Source organism: Equus caballus, chromosome 6 (assembly GCF_041296265.1).
Source record: "Equus caballus isolate H_3958 breed thoroughbred chromosome 6, TB-T2T, whole genome shotgun sequence".
NCBI lineage: Eukaryota > Metazoa > Chordata > Mammalia > Perissodactyla > Equidae > Equus > Equus caballus.
In genome coordinates this window covers 18,207,957-18,221,089 of record NC_091689.1, presented here as the reverse complement: position 1 = coordinate 18,221,089, position 13,133 = coordinate 18,207,957, and the positions used below count along the sequence as shown (strand labels likewise).

General features: G+C 38.5%; 1 protein-coding gene across 5 annotated transcripts in view; it reads right to left on the bottom strand.

Moving 5' to 3' along the window:
* The window catches only part of CAB39 (calcium binding protein 39), an 83,319-nt gene that overhangs the window by 35,773 nt on the left and 34,413 nt on the right, over positions 1-13,133 (bottom strand). For all 5 annotated transcript variants that reach the window (XM_070270645.1, XM_023642533.2, XM_070270646.1 and 2 more), the window contains one exon: positions 9,038-9,193. In XM_070270645.1, the coding sequence (XP_070126746.1) occupies positions 9,038-9,151 (114 nt within the window). In that variant the 5' untranslated portion in view covers positions 9,152-9,193. The remainder of the gene's footprint in view (positions 1-9,037; positions 9,194-13,133) is intronic.

The following is a 13,133-nucleotide window of genomic DNA, read 5'->3' as shown; positions in this document are numbered from 1 at the left end:
CTACCTGCTTCTCCAGAGCACGCTTTGCACATATGCGGAACACTGAGTTCACAAGTAAACAAACACACACATAAAACACACACTTGCCCTGCTCCTCTCCCCATTTCTAAACAAAATAAGAATCCCTGCTATAATCCATCTCATCACAGGTATCTATCGACTTCCTCTAGATAAGTAGGTAGCAAACTTTTTGTGGGTCACATGGCCTTTGTCACAACTACTCAACTCTGCCACTGCAGCAGGAAAGCAGCCAGAGATCATATGTCAACGAATGAGCATGGCTGCATTCCAATAAAACTTTATTTATAAAACAGGTAATGGGTCAACCCAGGCCGCAGTTTATTGACTCATGCTCTAGAAAATACTTGGTGGGTAAAAGACAGGCCAGGGGGTATGTGAACCTGGAGTTAACTGTAGGTTAACATACTCTTAAGTCTCCCTCAGAAATTTAGCCTGGGGCCAGCCCGGTGGCGCAAGGGTTAAGTTCACTCGTTTGGCTTCTCGGTGGCCGGGGGTTTGCTGGTTCGGATCCTGGGTGCGGACATGGCACCGCTTGGCAAAAGCCATGCTGTGGTAGGCGTCCCATGTATAAAGCAGAGGAAGATGGGCATGGATGTTAGCTCAGGGCCAGGCTTCCTCAGCAAAAATAGGAGGATTGGCAGTAGTTAGCTCAGGGCTAATCTTCCTCAAAAAAAAAAAAAAAATGTAGCCTTATATCTTGCTTCTCCTCCTTACCCTTAAGCTTTTCTTATCACCAGAGTTCTCTTACCAAGTTCATCTTCTGCTATTATGTCCGTATTCCCAAACACACTTCCAATCTCACCCAATCTCTGACTATGAAACATTGCTAGCAAGAATGTAAAATGATACAGTGATTGTGGAAGAGAGCTTGATGATTTCTTATAAAACTAAACATGCACTTAGCATATGACCCAAGAACTGTACTCTTGGACATTCATCCCAGAGGAAGGAAAACTTACGTTTACAGAAAACCTGTACACAACTGTACGTAGTAGCCTTAACTGTAACAACCAAAAATGGAAACGGACTAGATGTCCTTCAATGTGTGAATGGTTAAACACACTGTGGTACGTTCATAGAATGGAATACTACTCAGCAACCAAAAGGAATTATTGATACTCACTACTACTTGCATGGATCTCATGGGAATTAAGCTGAGTGAAAAAAAGCCAATCTCAAAAGGTTACATACTGTATGATTCTATTTATAAAACATTCTTGAAATAAAATTATAGATTTGGAGAGCAGATTAGTGGTTGCCAGCAAGGGTTAAGGATGGGGGAGAGGAGATGGATGTGGCAATAAAGAGATAGCAAGAGGAGGCCTTGTGGTGATGGAACAGTTCTGTATCTTGATTGTGGTGGTGGTTACTAAGAAACCACATGGCTACACAAGTGATAAAACTGCATAGAGCCGCACACACATACACACACAGTTGTAAAACTGGTGAATTGTGGATAAGGCCTGTGGACTGCACCAGTGTCAATTTCCTGATCCTGATATTGCATATAGTTCTGTGAGATGTTAACACTGGGGGACACTGGATGAAAGGTACAGGGGATCTCCCTGTATACTTTTTTGCAACTTCCTATGAATTAATAATTATTTAAAAATGAAGATTTAAACCAAAACAACAACAACAACAACAACAACAAAAGATGTCTTTGGCTCCCTCAATGTATTTTTAGGTTGTATACAAGGCCCTTTTCAATCTACCACAACCTACATCTCTAGCCTCACTTCTCACAATTCCCTTCTATCTCCATCCTTATAAAGTCACCCTGAACTTGTCACAGTTTTCTGAACATGCCATACTTTAGGTCATTTCACATTCCATTCCCTCTCACTCTTTGCCTGCCAAACACCTTAAAAACCAGTTCAAATGTCACTTCAAACCTAATGCTATCTCTGTACCTGTCTCTGACAGAGATAGTAACTGCTTTATCCTCTTGGTTCCTAAGGAATTTCATTAATATCCCCAAGTATCTCTATAGTACATTATTTACATACCTATTTCCTCTACCAGACTATAAACTCCTTAAGAACAGGGACAAATCTGATCCATATGTGTGTCTATCTGTCTACACATATGAAGGCACTAACATGTCTGTGGATTCAATCAAGTTGGGAAACTTTTGCAAAATATGACAACAGAAATAATGCCAGTAATTACTTCTGCTGTCATCTTTTGCAAAAGATTGTCCTGCCAACTATTGTGCACATGAAATACAGAATAAAAAAAATGTAATTCAGATGGGAATCATTGTTTATAAAGTCATTTTTTCTAGAAACAATTTTTTTTATTTTTATTTTTATTTTTTAAAGATCGGCACCTGAGCTAACAACCGTTGCCAATCTTCTTTTTTTTTTCTACTTTATCTCCCCAAACCCCTCCGTACATAGTTGTATATCCTAGCTGCAGGTCCTTCTAGTTGTGGGATGTGGGACGCCACCTCAACTTGGCCTGACGAGTGGTGCCATGTCTGCGCCCAGGATCCGAACCCTGGGCCGCTGCAGTGGAGCATGCAAACTTAACCACTCGGCCACGGAGCCGGCCCCTAGAAAAATTTTAAAATGATCTATTAAGCAGAATTTTCCATGCTTCTTTCTGTTCACCATTAAGTTACATAATTGAGTTTATTGTAACTTATACATAAGTAACTAGTTATCAGTATTAAGAAATGCCTCAAAAAGCCCAGGGTTTCTTTGGTGGGCGGGGGGGGGGGGGGGGGCAGGATTGTATCATTTATTACTTTGTCTTACATTTTTCTTTTTTGAGTTTCTTTAGACCCACTCTTCAGCAAACAAATAATTTCAAACAAGAGTCCTCTAAATATATAGCAACCTATATTTACTGCCTTAAATATCAATTCATTCTCAAAAAGGGATTAAATGACCTCACTGAAAAAAGTAAACATAAATCAAAGTAAACTAGGATAAAGGATGTGAGATGGAATCTAAAAGTAAACTGACAAATACTGTTGGTGCCAAATATTTGATAATAACCTATTATCACATTAATTTCTGTATTAAATTAAAAAAAAAAATCCTACACACACACACACACCCCTCTCCTCTAAAGAAAATGCCTGAGTCTTCTAAACTGAAAGATCACAGACTAAGAAAAACCTATTAATAACCTCCTCGTGTCAAAGATTACTCTAAACAAGTTTAGTAACCATGAGTCACTGTTAAATGGCTATGCTATGAAAAGGCTATCCATTCCCCCCTCTTAAATATGCCAGCAAACTTATTCCTCTCATGAAATGAGTGAATATAGCTATTCAACACTGTGAACACATGCATTCACAGCAATGAAGGGAACCAAGTATAAGTGGAGCGAGGCAGCCATGCCTTCTTTATATAGCTTGCAGCGGGCACAGAGTGTGTAAACAGTCATTAGGTACACCAGATCTGTGTGGCTGTTAGCAACGAAAGAACAAATTCCACCCCACCCCACTCCACCCCCATGCCCCAGTTACTTAAAAATAAGGATGGGAAGAGAAACCACTTTTTTCTAAAGATATAAGGAAGTAGTTTTCAAATTCTTTCTAAGAGGTGTTGCATAGCTCCTAACAGACTCATCTATTTGTATTATACACAATTCTTAATATGGCAACTGTGTACCAGATAAAACAAGTAAAACCACCAACACATTACAAATAAAGGAATAAACATTTAAATGTTGTTTTTATGATTTTGTCTATAAGATCACAAGAAACAAGTGAGAAAATGCCCATGGATATAAGGAATAAGGCAGAAACAGGCATAATTTTACCATGGGTTTGGCAGTGCTAGGAGTGAATTTCATCTCTGACTCTACATAATAGATTACTTAGGAAACAATAGCTTTTTCATGTGGATCATGAGAATAACAGCAGGAAACTATTCTACCTAAAAATAAGATGGAGGCCTATTCCAAGGCACCATGCAAAATATGGTGTGTCAATGTAAGAATGTATCAACTATACAAAGCTTGAGTTCCTTCTACAATACCTAAGTGGTCATCTAGCCTATGCCAATATGTATCCAGTGACGGGAACCTTGCTATCTCCTAAAAAACCCAACTTTTGCTTTTTTTTTTTTATTTTTTGCTGAGGAAGACTGGCCCTGAGTTAACATCTGTTGCCAATCTTCTGCTTTTTGCTTGAGGAAGATCTGCCCTGAGCTAACATCTGTGCCAATCTTCCTCTATTTCGTATGTGAGTCACCACCACAGCATGGCTGCTGACAAGCGGTGTAGGTCTGTGCCCAGGAAGTGAACCTGGGCCGCCGAAGTGGAATGCACCAAACTTAACCACTAGAATACAGGGCTGGCTCCCAACTTCCACTTATTATTTTTCCTAACATCAAGACGAAACTGGACTCCCTGTTGTACTTCCACTCATAGGTCTTAACTTTATCTCCTGCCACTGTCTGAAACTTTTCCTTTCCTCGTATTAGATGATCCCCTAAAAACATTCTACTCAGAGCTCTAGGGCTTCCCTTCATCCTACAAAGTTACACTGCTCAAATTTTATTCTTTCTATATCTTCAGTCCATTCGATTATTCCTCATGGCAGAGTTTTCAATTTCTGTGCCAGCCTAGTCACTTCTCTCTCAACACACTCTAGTTCTTCTACAACCTCAAGTATGGACTTGTCTACACAGAGCAGAAGATGGTCACTTAGAATTTAATTAGCGTATTTCTATCACTTCAACTTCGGCTTTCAATAGTCTTTTTGGGTGTTTTATTAAATAGCTATTCTCAGGGCATACACATGTGGTTTCTAAGCTGCTTCTATCTCAGTTGTACATAGTCTTTTCTGACTCTCTTTATTGAGTTAAAATTGACACACAACAAACCACATATATTTAAAGTGCACAATTTGATTGAATTTGTACTTCTGTATACACCCAAGAAGCCATCCAGATAGTGAACATGTCCACTACCATCAGAATTCCTCAGGCCCCTCTGCAGTTCCTTTACTTCACCAGCCCCACTCTAACCCTCTACATCCCCACCAATCCCAAAGCAACCACTGATTTGTTTTCTGTCATTACGGATTAGTTTCATTTTCTAGAGCTTTGTATAAATAGAATCATACACTATGTACTCTTTATAGTCTGGCTTCTTTCACTCAACATAATTATTTTGAGATTCATTCATTGTTGTGTATAACAATAGTTCATCCTTTTTATTGCTGAGTAGTATTCCATTCTACGGATGTACCACAACTGGTTTATCCATGTACCTGGGCTACTTCCTGTTTTGGACTATTACAAATAAAGCTGCTACGAACATTTAGGAACAAGTCTTTGTATGGACATATATTTCTTGTTCTCTTGGGTAAATACCTAGCCCCAATTTGTAGTTATTTATTCTTCCAGAACTTCAGAATCATTTTTTGTCAAGTTACAAGAAGATCCTGCAGTGATTTAAATGGAATTGCATTAAGCTTAAAAATTAATTTGAGAAGAAATGACATCTTAACTATATTCTATCCAATAACATGGGCCAAGTATTCTTTTGTGCCTCTGAGTAAGGTATTATGGCTTTCTTCATATAGGTTCTGCATACATCCTGATGAGGGTATTTCCGGACATCTTATATGTTTTTTTGTTGCTACTGTAAATGAAATATTTTTTAAAAGTTACAATGTCTAGATAGTTCTGATTGGTATTTAGGGAAGCTATGAATTTTCTATTTATTTAGCTGCCCTAGTGAACTCTCATTTTCGCATTGATGCTCTTGAGTTTTGTAAAGATTTATGACCATCTCAACACTGTAATTTTCCCTCTTGATTTGCAATAGCTACATTTTTAATTTCTAAACCATTTCTTTATGCATTGGCCAGAATTTCCAGGACAATGCCAAATAATGTCACAGCAAGCACTCTGGTTTTAATGGGATGACCTTCAAGTTTTAAGTCTCAAGTATGTCAGAATTGTTTTCCATGGTTTTTAATTTAGTGATTAGATTTTCATCTTTCCATTGTTTTCAGGTCTCAGTTCCCTCTTCTTTACCATGTGTATTAGTTGCTACTTCCTTTTAAATCTTGATAAGAAAGTGAATCAGAAATTTCAAGGTTTTTCTCCCTATTCTTCATCTATTTCAGAATAAGTAGTTTGCATGGATTGCTCTTTAGAGTTGTTCCCTTCCTTTGAAATGAAAGTTATTTTTCATAAACTCAACTATCTTTCTTTGCTTTGTTTATCCTAATAGCAGGAGGTCGATTCTTGCTAAGTGTAAAGTGGGAGTTCTCAACCTCAGTGTTCTGGATATTTTGGGTCAGACAATTCTTTGCTGTAGGGGGCTGTCTCTTGTTTAGCAGCATGTATGGCTTCTACTAACTAGATGCCTGCAGTAGCCCTCCCCCCAGTGTTAGAACCAACAAAGTCTGCAGACATTGCTAAATGTCTCCTTGGAGGGCAAAACTGTCCTTGGTTGAAAACTACTGATTTAATCAAGCGGATGATATGGATTCCATCAGAGACTAAACTAGTGTTCTATCATAGGATTCCAATGCCACCTCTTCAATAAGACTTCCCCATATAACCCATCTAAATTAGGATACTCCTCCTACCTGACACCACCCACACATACATCTTCCATTAGCTATCACAGTAGAGATCAAAATGCGGACCCCTGGGGGTCTCTTGAGACCCTTTCAGGGGATCCCTGAGGTCAAAGCTGTTTTCATATTAATACTAACACATTAACTGCCTTTTTCCACTGTATTGCCATTTGCACTGATGGTGCTGACCCCTTGGCATGAGTCAACAAAGTGACACCAAATGTACTAGCCATTGTTGTAATCTTCATTATCATAAACTCAGTTAAAAAAAAAAAGCAAGCAAGCCAGTTTCACTTAAGAATGTCATGAGGAAGCATAAAAAAATATTCATTTTATTAAATCTTGACCTTTAAAATGCTAAAAAGATGACACACATCTTTTTAACATTTGGTGTGATAAACAGGAAGTATGCATAAAACACCTTCTGCCCCTTACTGAAATACGACTGACTGTCTTAAGGAAAAGTACTTGTATGATTGGGCTATGAGCTCAACAAGTTGGTTTTTTATGGAACGTCATTTTTACTGGAAAGAAAAACTGACATATTATTCAGGCTTGTATAGTTGGCAGATATCTTCTCAAAAATGAAGGAAGTGAACCTGTCACTTTAAGGGAAACAACTAACAGTATTTGCTGCCAAATTTGAATTTTGAAATTTAAATACAAAATGAAAAGTTTGACCACTTGCCAATACTTAAGATTTTTCTGATGAGATCAGTGGTAATATTTAAAGATGTGAATTTTCAATACTGTATAATGTGTCAACACTTGGAAGATGTGTACAAATTAGTGATGCAATACTTTCTAAATGACCAATGCACACTGCAAAATCATACACGGAGAAAAGATCCTTTTAAAGGGCAGAGTATGAACAGTTCATTCATATAGTTTCAAACCCTATTACAACCAAGAAACTATCAACTGTCACATTTTTGTGTGGTATCAAAAAATATTCAAATTATCTGAAAGGCTATTAAAATACTCCTCTCTCTTCCAACTAGATAGCTGTATGAGGTCAGATTTTCTTTACATACTTTACCCAAAATAACATACGACTGCAGATTAAATACAAACACAGATATGAAAATCCAGCTGTCTTCTCTTAAGCTAGACATTTTTAAAAGAAGTTTCATCATAGTAACATTTATCCACATCTCTTACTACAGGTATGCAAGACACCGTCTAAAGTTTCCATGGAAGATCTAAAGTAAAGTTGACTTACAGAAAATTTTACTAACTGTAGACTGCTTCCAATGACAGAAAGATATAAGAACTCAATAGCCTCTAATTACGAATCTTAATCCCACTGAGGGTGAACTTTTCCTTGTAAGAACACAGGTAAACCACAGTCTTAGACTTAAAAACACGGTAGCAGTTAAGCAGTCTAACCTTCAACCCAAAATAGAAAAGAACCTTCTAAAAGAAAAGATAAGGTGGAAAATGTCATTCTAATCAAACACTCATTCAATAAATAGCCGGCATCCAGCCTACAGGAGTCAGGTACTGTGGAGGACATAGGTGAGCCAGAAATGATACATGCGCCAAAGAGCTCATAGTCTAGTAAGGGAGACAAAAATACAACATGAATAAAATCAGGTTGAAGATGGGGGCAGTCCTGGCATTTCCAAGAGAGGTGACCAAATGGCAGAGAACTGCTTTAAGGGACAAGGGAGGGGCAGGAGAGAGAATATTCTGGGAAGCCATCTAGGAAAAATAAAGGTATAGGGTGTTTCTGAAAGATAAATGGGGACTGAAGTGGAATTGGAGTGGGGAAGAATGATACAAAGGCATTAAGAACAGTACATATAGCTGATTCGTTGCTTTAGTTGCTTTCAATGAATAGAGGCAGGTTGAGATTACTAGAGCATATAGAATAAGGGAGAGAGGGGTTGAAATTCACCTACAGAAGCAGAGACCAGATCACAAAGGGTCTTCTGTGCCACGTGAGGAGTCTGCACTGAAGGTTGAAAGCAGGGGCAGTGTTTTAGAAAGAGCACTAAGGAGGCTGCTGCCTAAGAAAGGTCATGAGGATCTTTGTCAAGTAGGAATGGAAGTCAGGGTCAATTCACAAACCCCTTAGGAAGCAGAGGTTCATACTATTTAGTGAAAGATAGTGTTACAGAGAAGAGGGAGGAGACAGACTGGGATGAAAGACAGGCTTTGGACGGTGGTGACTGGGTAGAGAGATGCTCATCATGGATACACGGAACACAGAAAGAAAACCAGGAGAGGTATATATCCTCAGGAAGACTATCGGTGGAAATACTGTTTCCAGGAATCAGACAAACCACTTCAACAATGGAAAAAACCCAAAATTTAAATAAACTTGAAAACCTCAAATGAAAAACTGAGAAAAAAGTTAGAAACATATTTGTTAGACAGTTGTACAGAAGACAACGCTATTTAGGTAGCAGCAAATGCCACTAAGATTGGCAACAGATGTTAGCGCCAAATACATACCTTTTCTACTTTCTTGTCAGAAATGTCTTGCTTTTCCAGAAGGGCCATGCTCTCCTTCAGGTTCTTCACAATGTCTGCTGGAGATTTGTGAGACTTCCCGAACGGGAACGGCATGGCGGCAGCGACAGACGCCTCACTGCGCTCCGCCTGCTTCACCTGGGGACACAGCACAAGGCATGAGTGAGAAAAAGTGGGGTCAACAGAAGACATACTTTCTAACTCTTAATTTGGGAAGAAAACTAGTGTTTGAGAAAGTCATTTTACATGACTTTCAAAATCAGGAGGAACAGGGAAACCCACAAATACATGAGAAATGATAATACAGAGATATATCTTAGAATTACAGAACACTTTATCCTTTTCAAAACGTCTTTTTTATCACCTGCTCTCCTAACCACCCATTTGAGGAGGAACATGCTGGTGCTGAAGAGGCAGGTGGCAGCAGCTACTACTCACAGGCAACCAATAGTGCCAGGCCCCATGCTAAGCATCACCTCATGGGATCTTTTCAAACAATTCCCTGAGGGACATTATTACTCTCATTTACAGGAGAAGTTTAACAAGGTTAAGAAACTGGCTCAAGGTACTAAGTGGTAAAATCAGCTTAGGTCTGTCTCGATCCAAACTGTCCTTCATCACCACACTGCACCTCCAATTAAGAGATATCTCTATTTCACAGTCAAGGAAACTGACGCAAAAAGTAGGCCAGGAGCTTAGCTAAACAGCACTAGCAATAAGCCCACTATCTAGGCCTCTCCAGATGCTCCTTTTCAAAACAGTGTTCATGCTGTGTACTCCTAAGCACCCTGGTGGGCACACACTTCCTTAGCACACCCATGCTTCTCTTCAGTCAGTCAGAGGGTCTTGGAGCAGGAGAGAACCCTGGGCGGAGTCTTGGACAAATCTCCCATCAGATCCTTCAATCCCTCTAGCGACAGTTTCACTGTGCGCTCTTTCTGCCTGGATGTGACTATCTCCTATGAAGGAGCTCACTGGATAAAACCCTGGCGATAACGAACTTCTGGAAGTTCTTAATTTTTTGTGGGTAGCAGAAGACATTTCAACCACAGAAACCACAATCTTACACCATGCAAAAAAGGAGGACATCAACTATTCCAAGAAGTCACCATGAAAAAACAAAGTTAACAAGACAAACAACAGAAGTAACTTGGGAACATGTCGGAAGTTACAATTTCCTTCACTAAATAAACTAAAAGAAGTTATACTTGTAGGCACTAAACAACTTCATATGATACCAAAAGATACCACTTTTGAGAAGAACCTTACGATCACTTACATCAGTGGTTGTGACTTCCAAACTCTTCTATTTAACTGCCCCTGCGTCTACTCCCCACCTCTGCCAAAGCAGGGAGAGAAGTCTCAGATAACTCAACCCTACTTTGTCATCTTCCCCACTCAACATAAAATATCTCCACTGCAGAGCATCGTTAACACTTCTCTTGAACTTTACCTAAGACTTCATTTGAAAAATTCGAACGTTTTCTCCTCTAAAGTTTGAGATACAGTGATCTGCGTACCTCTTCACAAATAAACAATGAGGGGAAAAGAGCGTGCAAATGAAGGCTAATGCTAAGCCTACAACTAAATCATGAACAGATATATTATTTCTTGACATGTTTTAATATGGTCAGTTCTGACCAATCTCTGTACCCAAGTATCACCTACATAGCTCACCTCCTGTCAGCCTGAAATCCTTTTTTGATCAAATTAAAACCAGATCTTCATCAACCAAAGGAAAATTCCTCAAACACAGGTTGGAAAAATTCAAAAATGCATATATTTACTTCTAAATATCTTTTCTATGACGAGAAGTTTGGATCAACTATAGGCGAGTGACTCCCAAGTAGCTGTTACATCATCTCTCTGACTACCTAGCTAGATGGAACACAAATAGTGGACCATTCTTTTCCATTACTTTTTTCTTTTTAACCTATTCTTTTGAGGGACGTGGAGAGCAATGCAGGTTGCTTCTCCATAAACAGAGTGGACTCACACTCACAATAAATCCTCTGAAATATAATCCTTCCTATTCGTACTCTGCAAATAACGGCAGTGATGCTCCAAGTCACTGCTGGGTGGAGGGTGGGAATGTTTAATGGTATTTTGCAGGAAGTGTTACAGTACTATGCAACGGAGATATTTTCAGCTCTGGCTCTACGGTGGAAGAAGTGACTCTTCAGGGCAAAGGGGGTTTAAAAAAGTCCTACCACACACCAAATACTGGTCATAGCAGAAAGAGCACAGCTGTTCAAGAGGACACATACACAAAATGCTTCTGCGAAGGAAAGGGGAAGCATGACACCATCCTTCCTCTTCATTAGTACACTAGGCAGCCAAGATTTTGCAGAACATATAAACTAATAAGACTGTACTTTGAGGAAATACAGTTAGTAACAAGTACCCCCAAACAAGAAGTGGACACTCCTCAGCAGGATCCGATCACAGTGGCGAAGCAATTCACGACATGCTCATACTTTCTCCCGCCCTCTCTCTCTCACACACACACTTTATGCATTCTTCCATGATGTATTGTTTTTAATATGCAGAGTATAATCATTAAATAAAAGAATAAAAAAGTATATAACTTTATTATAAAACATAGACAAGAACTGTATGGATATTTTAACATATGAGTGCAGCAATTAAACAAATCCTTCTATTTCTTTCATGTACATCCTCAAATTCACCAATTCTTATGCGACACAACTGTCTAACATTTTGAGGGGCAAAAATAAAGAAATAACACCCCTTGAAACTTCTGCATTAGAATTTCTGTTTCCATGTCTTATGTCTTTGCTATGTATTAAGCTTAAATATCATATACCAATGTTGTATGCCACTCAGTGATCCACTTTTTAAGTAATTAATTGAAAATATAGGAAAAAAAGAAATAAAGTTCTTAATAAACATGTTAAATTAATATGCATAGAGCTACTAAGTATTTATTGTGTTACTGAATTTACAATGAGCACAATAAAGAAAAAAGCAGCTACTGAGGCAAATGTTACAAGTAGCGTGGTGAAATCATGGATGTGTCATACAAGTATGTTCATTAAAGATGTGGAGAAAGATTTTAAAACAATGGGCCAAAAGAATTGAAAGGTGTTACCTCTGGAGAGCAGAAAAAGGGTAAAGGGCTAGTATTTTTTCTTACAAGCCCTTTTTGTAACTATTTGCTTCCTTCAATTATATACATGTATAATCTGTTGTTGTTGAGGAAGATTTGCCTTGAGCTAACATCTGTGTCAGTCTTCCTCTATCTTGTATGTGGGTTGCCACCACAGCATGGCTGCTGACAAGTGGTGTAGGTCTCCACCAGGGAACCAAATCCAGGCTGCCAAAGTAGAGTGGGCCAAACTTAACCACTAGGCCACAGGGCCAGCTCCCACACACGTATAACTTTGATAAACACAAAAACTGAGTTTAAAGAAATCAATGGATGATATAAAACAATCTATGCTTAATACACAAAAAGTACTATCCATAAAACATCTGAATGGAAGGCTGAACGACAGAGAAAAGTAAGACTGCCAATTTATTAATTTTACTTTGAAAATTAGAGCCCATAGAACCAGCAGTGTTTTCAAACTTTGATCAAGATCTATAAGCAACAACTTAATGTTACATACACGTGCATACACACAAAGGTAAAAATTTCTATTTTATTCCTTTTTTTTAAACAAACAGCCTTTTTCCAAGAATGCTAGAGTTGCTTACTATCAAGAAACTTAAACATTTTATACCTTAAATCTATAGGAAACTAGGAAAAATATGGTCATCTCAACAGAACTGATGATTGTGTTCAAGATCTATTTTTTAAAAAATACAGTGACTAAACAGATTTTATGAATCATTAATAGATTTTAGTGATAACAAAGAGGAACAAGAAGATTTGGAACCAAATACAAACTACATTTTAAAGAGTTGAGTTTCATGCTTCAACTCTTGCTTTAGTCCCCTTACGTTAATCCTTACTCACAAAAAACAAGTTAAGGGACAGCACCGGTGGCCTAGTGATTAAACACGGTGCACTCTGCTTCAGCAGCCAGGTTTGGTTCCTGGGCATGGACCTACA